Source organism: Gopherus flavomarginatus, chromosome 9 (assembly GCF_025201925.1).
Source record: "Gopherus flavomarginatus isolate rGopFla2 chromosome 9, rGopFla2.mat.asm, whole genome shotgun sequence".
NCBI classification, from domain to species: Eukaryota; Metazoa; Chordata; order Testudines; family Testudinidae; genus Gopherus; species Gopherus flavomarginatus.
In genome coordinates, this window is record NC_066625.1 from 68122264 (window position 1) to 68136112 (window position 13849).

At 39.2% G+C, this 13849-nt stretch overlaps 2 protein-coding genes across 2 annotated transcripts in view; one reads left to right on the plus strand and one right to left on the minus strand.

The window, feature by feature from the left end:
* RSL24D1 (ribosomal L24 domain containing 1) overlaps nucleotides 1-13849 on the plus strand; it is a 922223-nt gene that overhangs the window by 379160 nt on the left and 529214 nt on the right. The gene's annotated exons all lie outside the window — the stretch shown is intronic.
* The window catches only part of UNC13C (unc-13 homolog C), a 375739-nt gene that overhangs the window by 83660 nt on the left and 278230 nt on the right, over nucleotides 1-13849 (minus strand). Inside the window, exons 20-23 of the mRNA XM_050968692.1 lie at nucleotides 12400-12496; nucleotides 10959-11102; nucleotides 7160-7237; nucleotides 1003-1080 (exon numbers count right to left, since the gene is read on the minus strand). Of these exons, the coding sequence (XP_050824649.1) occupies nucleotides 1003-1080; nucleotides 7160-7237; nucleotides 10959-11102; nucleotides 12400-12496 (397 nt within the window). The remainder of the gene's footprint in view (nucleotides 1-1002; nucleotides 1081-7159; nucleotides 7238-10958; nucleotides 11103-12399; nucleotides 12497-13849) is intronic.

The window sequence follows — 13849 nt, forward strand, 5'->3', positions numbered from 1 at the left end:
TTAGCAACATCAACACTTTCCAGATGTAAGGTCTGTTCTGGATAGAATATCTGTAAACCTTACTCATGTGAGTAATCAATTACATCAAAGGAACTACTTGATAACTTGTTTCATCAAAGCACCTCTTTTGCATGTGGTTATGTCCCATTAAAGTTAATGGGACTTAAAGACATGCTTAAAAATTAAGCACATGCTTTGCTGAGTAGGAATGATTGCTGGAATGCTGCTTGAGTGGATTAGAATTACTCATTTGAATGAGATTTGCAAGACTGGGACTTTAGGTATTAAAAGTGCATTTAAAAGAATATATTTTACAACCTTCTTGTGGTTTATGGAATACTTTACACTATTTGCATATTGAAAGATTTAATGCAGAGTGTAAACTGAGTGCCAAAACATAGTAGTTAGCATTATAGGGAATTATTAAATGCAAACAGGAAAATTAGTAGGAAACTGTTCTTAGTCTTAGGAAATATAGTCAGGTATAATAAAAGATGCTTACTATCACAAACCTCATAAGAGAATCGTTCTCCTTCTTTCTTCTGCTCAGTGGATTGCAAGTCAAAGGTATTGGACAAAGACATGACACATTACAGACAAAGCACAAGGCACTTTTTCTACAGAATTTTGAAGATGCAAACAAAACAAACTGGTACATAAAAAACCAAAACAAAATATATTCCAGTACGAACATTCAAATCAAGCTGGCACTATAGAATGCAACATAAAACATCCAATATTGGTGGAACTTTACAGATCATTAGCATGTTTCTATGAAAATGCATTACTTGTTTCCCCAGACATTTCCAGTGCATTATGTAGTTCTCACATGGCATTGCTTTTAAATAAAATATTATATTACAAAGTTTGAAAAAATATGTCTTATTTTTACATTTTGATTTTCTTGGCAAGCAGAAGCAAAGGCTGTGGATAGGTTGTGAACATACCGCTAATGATCTCTAAGTAGCTGTGCAGTGAATGCAGGGAATTAAAACCACCTACCTCTTTTCCTCCCATAGACTCAAACATTTTCTCAAGCTGGACTCGCAACTGCTGGATATTGTTCATCAAGATACAGGGCTGTAAATAAAGTACAGCATGTGTTGTTATATGAACAAACAGATACAAACACACTAAAACATAGCAGTTGAGAATGGCCAAAAGGAAGAAGTATAAATAAAGTGTTTCAAGATTGTAATATCTGATTCTTTTTTGCTGGAAATCAATCTTCCTATTCCATCATAAAACGAATACATTTATATACTACAATGAAGGTAACATTTGAGATCCCAGCATATGAATAAATCAGGCAATTCTAAAACAAACTCTAAATCATTCCATAGGTGAACCATTCTGCATTACTTTAAAAGTACTTTAATAATCTAAGCAAGATTAGTCACATAAACATGCCTTCATATTTTATTTTTAAAATACTATTGTTTAAACTTTTCACTTAAGCCACAGTCTTTTTCAAACTGCATGCCAAAGACCGAGGGAATCACACTGCAAAAGATAGCAATTGCCAGATACAGAGATTAAATTAAGCGGATTATTTTGGAATTACGCAAAAAAGGTTCTACTACGGGGGCTTTGTAAATTTGTATGGCTTTATTCACTACTTTGTAATGTAAAAAAAATCTTGATAATAGATTTCTGTTTTGGCAGGATTACTGTTCCAGTGCATCTGCACATTACATTCAAACCTTCAAGAAATGAATTTCTATAATGCATCTATACTTAAACCTCACAAGACGATGGGTGCTGAAGTGATAACAGCAACCCACATACATTTAAAACCCTTTTAGTTGGTGATGCAGCTCACTGTTGGCTGAAACATGGTTTGAGTAGACTTTAGTGTTCAGAAGAGCATTTAAATAATTCAGCATCCTACTCTATAAAATCTAAGGGAACTCAGGGTCAGAAAGAAAAAGGAAACTGGAGAAAACAAAACAGAAGATCCTTATCTAGTATTCTTAACCCTTTCATCACTCAGACTCAATAGAGTACACTAAATTTTAGCACACTGTCCTGAGATTCTCATCTCTCTTCCTCCCCCAACAAGTGACTTGACCTCATGTAACTATTGAACCATCCTCCCCATCCTTGACCACAAGAGGCAGCCACCCTATCCCCTTTGAGTCCTGCTCCTTTTTCTATCGGATATTGGTGCTGGAATCTTAAGGACTGGGTCAGAAAGAATGTGAAAGAGGGCACTCAGCACCAGCAATCTTGGATTACATTCCAGACAAAAGACCCTGACCCCAATTAGTTCCCCAAGGAAATAAACTGCAAACTCTTGAAAATAGCCAGTTTCTATCATGAATTGCATTTATTATAGCAGTGCCAGCCAAGAACGTAGCCCCTTTGTTCTAGACAGTGCGCAAACACAGAATATTAGAGTTTGTTGTATCGTAAGGTTAGGATGCCGCTGTGGTTGATATTTCCGTAAAAGCATAAGCAAAGCAACAGTGTTTAAAAGGCTGTTGACATTTCCTGGAAAACATGAGAAACATTAACATTAGAAACAATTCTGCTTATATATATCCTAGTTCAGTGGTTCTTCAGCTCACATCTGTGGAGCACTTCTGTCCAGGGAGCTACATCTGTTGTAATGGGGAAGCATGCACAATTAAAACAGTGGGTAACTAAATCTGCCATCCAAGGAATTCCAGTTACTTGTGCATCAGTCTTCAAAAGAGCTCCACTGCTCATATTGCTGAACGAGAACTAAAATTTGTTAATGAACCTTTCATTGTTGGGTGCCCTGTGGTAAATATTTAACCATGATCAAATCTGCAGATTACATTGAAATTCAGGGGAGATGGAGGATAGCACCTAAATACAAAATGAGCCAAAGAGATGTCATCTGATCTATTCTATTACAACCAGAATTTAACAGTATGAGAGGATTAAAAGCAGTGGGTAAGCAGAAAAGGGTTATGAGCAAGGAGGATAGTGAATAATAAGTATAGACAGAGAGCCATAAATACACAAATAAATAATAACTAAACATACCTAATAATACATATGAATTATCTATCTATACACACATCTGCATTTTCTATATATCACTGTACAAAAGTTGTGTGTGCGTATACATACCAAATTTTAAATAATGAAAAGAACGTTTGATGCTGGATGAGAATATTATAGAGTCAATGGGTCTGGGTTCAAAAAAATTAGAGAAATAACAGTTTGTCTTACTGCCTTTCTCCCATTTCTTTTTCAGCATATTGTGTACTTAGGGCCCATTAATACCAGGCATAGTGCTTACTACTGTGAGAACTCCCATACCAGAGGACTTCAATGAGGACTATTCATAAAAATAAACACTATGGCTAGCTGTAAGTGTTTGCAGGATCATGTCATTCGTTTGTTCACTTTGGGGAGGGACCTATCTTATTGTATGCACGTAAAGCACCTACTATTTTTGAGTACTACAAATACATAGCAACCAAGGTCTAAAATTGCTGCAGGGAAGGTGTGGGCTGGGATTGAGCCTGGAGGTCGGTGACATCTGAGTCTCTCTCTTTTAAGAGCATATTTGAAAACCACTGGTCATCCTTGTATGTCATTTCTGACATTACCCTCATGAAAAAAAAGCATACTTGTTTCCTACTGCTTAGTTGTATTAATCTTTCCTCAGTTTCCTCTGAGATCATAGTTGCTCAATAAGGGCCTGATCCTGCACCTGTTAATTCACTGGCAAAATTTCCATTGACTTCAATAAGAGTACATCTGAGGCTCAAAAATGTTCCCAGCTTATTGCATATGTTGAACCTTAAGAGTTCTATTTATGGAAACTTAGAGGAGTCAGACAGCCAAATAGAATACACAAAACTGAATACCAAGCACAATGCATAAACTGAAATATGTTCATAAACAATGACAGGCCATGGGGAAATATAATGATACATTCAATAAAGAAATATACACCATAGAAAATGTACTGCTATGTTTGTTTTTTATTTGAAAAGTGTGCATGTCAATTTTATTGAATGGAATTAATAAAATGGTCCTAAAATAAATTTAATAACTTTGCATTTAACTACAATCATAAAGCAGTATTTATTTAAACCTCTTCTATCAAATGAAAGACTTGGGATCACCAGATCAAATGAAATCTCATTAATCTAGAAATATGAATTTCAAATAGATGATTTTTAATAAAAATAAGTTATCTTTCTATAAAGTCATTTGTTGTAATCCTTTATGCCTTTTCTGTGTTACAAAGCCATAATGAGATTTATCTTATCCAAAGCCTTAGCAAAGATTAGCGTTCCAGGGTGACTTCAGAAATCAATCACTTCAATGATTATAAAAAATCCCATTGGACAGACTAAGAGGCAACACGAACAGTGAGAGTTGATGACCTAACATTAGGTATCAGAGTGAATTCATTCTAGAAAACAGTTAATTTGATTTAATGCTAGGATTAATTTGAAATAAACTGTAAGTACACTACTACAAATCTTAATTCACTTATAAACCACATGTAAAGTGCAATTGTCTATTGCAACTTTTTGGGCCAAACTCATATATAAACAACCATCTGGAGCAGGTGGGCTGGATGACTGACAGATGCATGGGGGGAAAACAGGGGATGCATTCACTCCCACAGAGATACTCTGCCCCAAGGCATTTTCAGCTCAGTGGCTCCTACGGGAGGTAGGGATAATCTGTATAAAGACACACGACACTTGCATGTATATATCTATATCTACACTGATTGCTTATTTCCACTACCTATGGCAATAGCTCACAAGATGAAGAACCTTGACGGAATCATGAAAATGCCCTGCTGAGCAAACTTATGACAACATGGTATTCTGATATGTTGTGAACTGACTAGCAGTGTCTCTTGGAATTATTACAGTAATGACTGCCAAGCCTGGCCTGCTGCTTAGTGTCTTCTTTCTGATGTAAGCAAGATTTAAGTATTGCCAGATGCAAATTGTGTGGAAATTGCCTTATGTATGTCTTCTTCAATGTTTTCTATAGGGGCTCCAAGGATGAAGATATTTGAAGTAGAAAGGGAGTCTGAAATATGACACATCCATATGAATAAAATTCATTCCCTTGTAGAAATATTTATATAAAACCACCGACTAAAGTTAAAGGTTTCTAAACTCTTTCATTATGCGTAGTTTTATTTATTGACATTATATTAAATGTAATTGCACAGTAAGCGGAGAATATTTAATATTTTTCCACCATAGGTATCTCTGGTTTGGTAGAGAAATTAATAATTCAAATGTTGTCTGTGGTGTTTAGAAGAGGAAGGAACCAAGGACTGTTGCTCTTTAGCTATTAGAGAGACAAGCTGGGTGAGGTAATATCTTTTATTGGACCAACTTCTGTTGGTGAGAGAGACAAGCTTTCAAGCTTACACAGAGCTCTTCTTCAGGTCTGGGAAACATACACTGCGTACAGCTATTTAGCTAGAACATATTTCTGATTTCTTTTGTTGTATATGCTGGTGACCTTTGGATCATGATAATATTATGCTCCGGTGACAAGGAGGGCATATTATTTCCATTTCTCCATTTATTCAGTCCAGTTCCAATCTCACCAACATATTTCCTCCCCCAGTTCTATGTGTGAAAAAAATAATTTGTGCTCCAGTTTAGTTCTGAACTTCTGAGTTTTTGAATAACAGCTTTTCATTCTCCCAAAATTCTCTCTTTAGCTTAGTTTAGGATGTTGGGCCCAGTCCTGCCAGAAGCTGGGATTCTCCTCCAAGGTGCTAAACACCCTTATGTTGTCTAGACTCTAACAGAAGTTGATGTGCAAAGAACATCACAGAACGCCCACCCCATTCAGGGACTGTTTGCTGGGACCAGCAACAGGTGATACAGTCCTTCTGCATTCTGGGAAGATTTTCCTGTGTTCTGAGTTTCATGTGGGTGCTCCCTATTTGTCCTTTGCCAGTCCCCTACAGTGCCAAATAGGACAATTTGGATGCTGTGGCTGGTGGCTAATAGCTCTGCTCCCTCTCTGGAAGGGACTGGGAGAGAGTTATTTACTGCAGGACTTTCCTGGCTTTCAGCATCATTTTGCTGAGCTGTCTCTCCTCCCCACAGTGGTTCCTGCACATCCTAATTTGTTAGTGCTATTCTAAGTGGGCTTTGAATTTCAACTGATCACCTTTTAGGGGCTGATAAAGGATTCTCCAAGACTGCAGACTAGCCATTCAGTCTGGGATTTTCTATCTTCCCAGAGGACAAGCAAGGCCCAATCTTTTGAGACTGGAGAAACACTGTCTGTTTACAGCTATGTATTTGTCCCAAACATTGCTGTTGATCCAGGAACAATTAACATAATCCCATACCTGTGCATAAAGATGTGACAGGTTAAGGCAAGGTTCTGCATATGAGTTTGAACCTAAATATACAGACAGAATGAGGTACCTCTTGGGTTGCACCTCAGTTATTCAGATGAGGACAAGGTAGATCACAGTTATGGCATGTGCCAACTCCCGGTTTGGTACTCGTTGGGCAAGGCCCAGCAAGGCCTTTCCTGGGTGTATTGGTCTTGATGGCACAGCAGTGATACCATACACTGGGTCAGTTGGCTTCGGGGGTGTTCCTAGGTTATATTAAGTCATTAATAATATTGCAACTCTTATTTAACTGCACTGTCTGTGTCTCATTTACTGCTGTGTCCGTCGGGCTTGTTATTCAAGAATTCTCTGCAGCTAACAAGGCAGCACAATAGTTTACCTTTCTTTTTCATTAGTGTATGGACAAGAGTAGATGGGTGGAGGTGAGAATGTGTCATATTAGGAGAGAATATAGGATTCTGTCACACACAAAAACCTCCTCAATTTAGAGCTAAGGTTTTTGGGTGCAAATCCCCATCAACGTAATCACTTCAAACATAGGAAATCACAGTTTCTTCCACACTTCTCTGTGCATAGCATTTCTCATTCTAATATTCATTTATCCTTTCCTTCCCCCACCCTCATCAGTTGTTACATTACAATGTACGCAATCAAGGAAAATAGGTTATCCTTTGAAAAAAACTCTCCCTTTTTCCATTATTTCCTTGCAATAAAAATTATCATATTTCCAGTAAATATAATAAGAGCTCTAAGTGCACATTTTAAAAACAGAAATAATATCAGAAATAATATTAGTATTTTTCAAATTTTACTTACCAAAATGTCTTTATCACAGTATGAACTGAAGTCATTTGAAATAATTGCAGCATACTGAAGGAGCACTTTGTTGATAGTCTAGGGTGGAAAAGGAAATGTTTAATTGGGATATATAATCATGTAACAGTCTGAAGAGTTGTAAGTAAAAATACAAAATAGTATTCAAGTGAAAGTGGAGGCTTGTTTTCAAAGCAGATAATATTTGTAAATGATAGAAAATTGTCCTGGATTAAATTTACAAAAATTTAGTTTACATTTGCTTAGAAAATTGGAAAGGTCACAGTGACAAAGTTCCTCCTTTACCTTGGTGGGTCCTGCGCTTATTGGCGGATTTGCTCACCTCAGTGATCTTCCCCTCTGGTGGAACCCCCAGTCTGGGTCAATTCCTCCTGTGTGTGATCAGGAGTTGCGAGGTTTGGGGGGAACCCGGGCCCACCCTCTACTCCGGGTTCCAGCCCAGGGCCCTGTGGATTGCAGCTATCTATAGTGCCTCCTGTTAACAGCTGCATGACAGCTACAACCCCTGGGCTACTTCCCCATGGCCTCCTCCAAACACCTTCTTTATCCTCACCACAGGACCTTCCTCCTGGTGTCTGACAATGCTTGATTGTCTGATAATTCCTTAATCCTCCAGCAGCACACCCTCTCAGTCTCAGCTCCGTGCGCCTCTTGCTCCCAGCTCCTCATACAAGCTTCCTCTCCTCTGGCTCCTCCTTCCCCCTCCCCCCAACTGGAGTGAGCTCCTTTTTAAACCCAGGTGCCCTGATTAGCCTGTCTTGATTGGCTGCAGGTGTTTTAATCAATGTAGCTATCTCCACTGCCTTCTAGAAAGATCTTAATTGGCCCCAGGTGCCTTGATTAACCTGGAGCAACTGCCATTTGGTTACCATGGTACTAGGGATTTGTTTAGCCTGAGGCTAACATATCTGTTCCTCAGTACTTTACTGTAGCCATCCGGCCTTGCCCCATCACATCACATTTTAAATCCCTTCACAATGGATAATGTTTCTTTTTTAATGGAATGTAATTTTCTATAACAGAAACACTTTGCATTTAGTTAAACTGACACTGAGAAGTAAGAATATTGAGGGACTCTAGTTTGTGCATTGTGCGACATATACTAAGGTTCAGTCAATCGCAGCTCCCACTGGCCACAGTTCGCTGCTCCAGGCCAATGGGAGCTGCTGGAAGCGGCATGGGCTGAGCGACGTATTGGCCACCACTTCCAGCAGCTCCCATTGGCCTGGAGCAGCGAACTGCGGCCAGTGGGAGCCATGATCAGCCGGAACTGCGGACGCAGCAGGTAAACAAACCGGCCCGGCATGCCAGGGGCTTTCCCTACACAAGCAGCATCCCAAGTTTGGGAAACACTGCTGTAGGGTAACGACCTACAGATTAAAATATAGTGGACAAATAAGAACCAAAGCAGGAATATTTAAACCCCAGCAATGTGAACTTAATCCTCAACAATCACATGAATATATACTTTGTTTACAGACTGAGAAAAGTTGTGATGAAAGCACAGAATTATGCGTAAATACAAACTATTTCATAGCCCTTGGCAGTGTAATGGAATTCTAAAGCTTGCAAAAGAATGTGGCAATCCAAGTAGAAAGCTGGCCTAACAAAATGTGCAAGCTTATCAAACAGATTACTAAACCCTAGAAAAAACAGGTGGCTGATCCACCCCCAGCTGTTCAAACTTGTCTTCAAATATGATAGAGAAAATTACTTTTGGCCTTTACCTGAAATGTGATATTTCACTTGCATGCAGCACCACATTTTCCAGGTAGGTTTATTATGACTATAGTTAAGGCTCTACAACAAATACTGCTTTTCAGGCATATATACAGTGATCACCCTGTATTAGCACTATTACCTCTACCTCCTTGTAGTTATTATTCTGGGAATTAAGAGAAATACTGTAAATGCTCAGGTGATATTATTCAATTAACTAAGGTAACTGGCAAGTCTTTAAGGCAGAACCCTCTAAACTCAGCTGTTAATACCCTCAGAAGGTTAGAACTTGACATGCAAGGTCTCAGCAGTGGAGTCTATTTTCAAAAGAAAAATATGTTTAAACCTTGGCATTCAGAAAAATAAACATGTCTATGGTCTAAAACTTGTGACTCAGACCATAGAACCGAGAAATAACCTTAGGTTAACAAACAAACAAAAAAATGGCAGGTGAATAGCACATGACACAGTTTAATCACTTATGGTATTTTGAGAACCATAATGAGCAAAATAAGAATATTTAGCTCTTGTATAGTGCTTTTCATCAACAGATCTCAAAGTGCTTCACAAAGGAGACAACCATTATTACCCCAATTTTACAGATGGGGAAACTGAAGCACAAAGCAGCGAAATAACTTGTCCAAGGTCACCTAACAATGCAGTGGCAGTTGGATTTGAAACTGGGAATAGCACCTAAGTCTCCTGAATCCTGGTCCAATTCTCTGGTCCCCTTCCAAAGTAAAGCCCACAGCTGAGAGCCCTGGGGAGGAAAGACCTATGACAATTCCCTCCTTGAGTTCGTCCCCGCATCACACACTGCCAAATAGGCCACAGGACCTGCTCCCAAGCCCTGTAGATCCTGGGGGGATCAGTTGGAAATGCGGGTCTTTGTCATAGTACTGCCTCTGGCCCCTGACGACCCTTGCGATCCGGCAATTCTATGGTATTGCTTTAACAAGTGTAGAAGGTCATATTCTCTTCTGTGCTGAGCTGATGATTGATGCCGTTGGGGTGCGGTAAGATGGCTCAAAGAAAATTTTCCGCTCTCCAAACCTGGGGTTCTTGCTTTGGTCCTCCTGTCCCAACACATTCCTATCATGCATTCCCCATTCCTCTTATATCAGAGGTGGGGGGAGTAAGTGGTATAAAGTCAGCTATGCCTGCTTTACACCAGCTTAGAACATCCCTATTCTGGGGAATCTTTAGAAACCCTTTTAGGACTGGTTTAGGTCCTATTAAGCTGCTCTGAAGATTCAAAAAGGTCTTAGCAGGGGCCAAGGATCTGGCTCAAAATGTTGGAAGGATACTGTATAGCTAGAAATATTGCACAATAAAGTAAGTTGAGAAATCCTGGCTGATAGACCTTAAGCAGGAAGTATTTATCAGTGGGGAAACCTTAAAATGGAGAAAGAGAAGGCAGCACATAAGATCCCAGAGAGATCAGCACTTTTTTCAATGTATTCTTTAGCAATCCACAGAAAATGGAAAATCGTTTATTTTAAGTGACATCAAAGAACGAGAGATGAACTAGCCGCACTGGGTCTATAAGAAAAGCTCATAAATTCACCAAGCTTCCAAAACAGTCCAACAGGACAAACTATCCATCAGCAGGACCAACATGCTGATGAGGTGGCAGAGGAAGAAACAAGAGGAGGGGCTTCAGCCAACAATGCTTTGGTGCCTAAACTATGCAGAAGGAAGGCTCCAGATTTCTTCCAGCAATCCCACACACCTGACAGATCACTATGTTTCACTGATGAATTGCTCTGAAATCTTAGTAGTGATTCAATGATTAACAGGAACACCAAAGAAGTCAAGTATGCTCGTATCTAGTTTTACTAAAACATGAAGTCCAGAGATTAGAGTTCTTCAAATTGGGTGATGAATTAAAAGAAAATAAACTGGTCATTCCCCAAGAATAAAAACAAAACAATTTCTCTAAGGATCTTGGTCTGCAACAGGGAATATGGGTTCTAAATAACATTAGAACATTTTTAAGCACAATGACAACAGAATGTCGCTTTCTCTGAAACTTGGTCAAGAGGCATTGATTTTAATCTACCTTCGCAAATCTTCTCATTAAATGAGACAGTGCTTCAGGATTAGGGCACTCCAGTTTCTTGATAATCTCGAAGCTTTGATTGAGTTGTGTGAAGACATCTACCACAGAGCAAGAGAAAAGGGCATGATCTGATGTTTGCTGGAACTAGGGGAGAATAAAGAGGGAGAGGGAACAAAAACCCCAATTAAAATGAGTTAACATTTGCAAACCCACATTCTGACAATACAACAGCATTCATTGAATTTCTAACACTTTAAATCCATCCTAGAGCCAGAAAACGGAAATAAAAAAAAATTGCTTGCACTTTTACAGGGTGTAACACAGACAGTGATTTTGTGTGTTCTTTTCTTTTGTTCTGGGAACAGGATGAAGCTTTACAAACTACAGCAAAAGTCCTGAACTGGGATCTGCTAGTGTAGACACTTATACCTGTGTGGACACTCCTATAGACACTTATACCTGTGTGGAGTCTCACTGGCTTCATTAGCACTCCAAGGAGACTGTGCTACAGGGCTGCATTTCAGGACTAGGACATAAGTATTTAGCCTTCTTTGGCGTTGTACCTGAATCTATGCACAAAATATATGGCATGGAATGCTGGCTCCACTGAAGGGATAGCTCAGTGGTTTGAGCATTGGCCTGTTAAACCCAGGGTTGTGAGTTCAATTCTTGAGTGGGCCACTTAGGGATCTGGGGCAAAATAAGTACTTGGTCCTGCTAGTGAAGGCAGGGGGCTGGACTAGATAAGCCTTTGGGGTCCCTTCCAGTTTTAGGAGATAGGTAATTAATTTCTCCATTAATTTAAAAAAATTATTTAATTTAACACACCGATTGGCTTCAACAGGGCCAGGATTTTATCCTTGGTTTTTTGGTCTGACAGCAACATGATCTTATGGAAACGTGCCATCTGCAGCTTATGAGACTTGAATTTAATAACTGTAGATACTCCTTCTCCTAACTGGAGAATGCTACTATTATATTAATATGGCATTGCTGTAGTAATATTTTTTATCATTGCACTGCATCAATAAACGTATGACAAAGATATTTTTCTATAAAAATGTTCATCCAAAAGGGTGCTCATCTGAAAGTTCTGTATAAACCAATAGAAACTATAGAAAGGAACCTCTGAAAGCCTGCTACCTCACAGATTAAACGTAGCAGCTGCTGGGCAGTGCGAAGCAACACTAAGCCCTAGCGTAGGGCAAGCAACTAATAAGTTCTGCAATTGCAAGGGGAACTTAGGTAGGTAAAAAATCACTCAGGAGTTGGAATCTGGCCATAAGGTTAGCATCAAAAGGTAAGTACTGGCCAGTAATGACTCTGCATAGCGTGTGATATCTAATAAGGACATATCATAAGGAGTACCTATACTGTATGGCATGTTGTAATACCAAACCTCTTTCCTGCCATAATAATTTTTTTTATAATAAGGACTTACTCCATCTTTTTTGTCTCTTTCCAGTGCTCCATGAAGAAATTCCATTGAGACATCTTCATTTTCGTCCAACCATTGAATGACAAAAGGCTCAAACCATCTAAAAATTACAACCATTGATGTTTCAAGTTTGCCTTAAAATTTTCATTTTATTCTGGAATATACACAGAGTTATTGCTTTTTTATGATATTAAGGCATTTTAATATTGTGATTATATATAATATCAACCATTCAGATTTTGATCTGACTTCTAAAATGTCCCCATAATTTCTGCGTATGGTATGCTTTGGATTTGCATGTATAAACTCAGTTTTGGCAGGTGCAAAAATGTAATTTTGAAAGATGTCACACTCACTATTAGAGTTGCAAATATGATCCTTTTATTTTGGCCAGTTTTAATTATTAAATAGCATTACTATTTGTTATTTAACTGCTTTCACATCATAAGCATGAATTCTGCTAAAACACTAATTGCTATAAATGGGAGTTGTATGTGCATTTTGTGGCGAAGGGCTTGCCCCTTACTAATATTAAAATAAATACCAAATTTGTGTATATCTAGAGAACCAGCATATGGGCTGCATTAGTAGGAGCACTGCCAGCAGATCGAGGGAAATGATTATTTCCTTCTATTTAGCACTGGTGAGGCCACATCTGGACTATTGCTTCCAGTTTGGGACCCCCCCCCCCACAAAAAGGATGTGGACAAATTGGAGAGAGTTCAGCGGAGGGCAATGGAAATGATTAGGGGGCTGGGGCACATGGCTTATGAGGAGAGGCTGAGGGAACAGGGCTTATTTAGTCTGCAGAAGAGAAGAATGAGGGGGGATTTGATAGCAGCCTTCAACTACCTGAAGAGGGATTCCAAAGAGGATGGAGCTCAGCTGTTCCCATGGGTGGCAGATGACAGAACAAGGAGTAATGGTTTCAAGTTGCAGTGGGGGATGTTTAGGTTGGATATGAGGAAAAACTATTTCACTAAGAGGGTGGTGAAGCCTTGGAATAGGTTACCTAGGAAGGTGGTGGAATCTCCATCCTTGGAGGTTTTTAAGGCCTGGCTTGACAAAACCCTGGCTGGGATGATTTAGTTGGGGCTGGTCCTGCTTTGAACAGGGGGTTGGACTAGATGACCTCCTGAGGTCTCTTCCAACCAATATTTTCTGATTCTATGAATATGTAGACAAACATATGGGATCTCATAACCCATTCCCACAGTTGAAAGTATAGGAAAGAATTCTGAGCAAAGACAGCTGTAAGGGTTCTTTCCTGGAGTGCCTTCCTTATTAATTTATTGGGAGTTTGTCAATGCCACAGAACTGGCCATGAGCTCTGCCTAGAAACCCTGTGGATCACCATGTAGCATATGGGGGAAGTACAGGAGACAAACAGTTCTAGCCCCGGGTGAGCATTTGGAATCATCCTGGAAGCATTTGGAATCATATTACTAAGGTA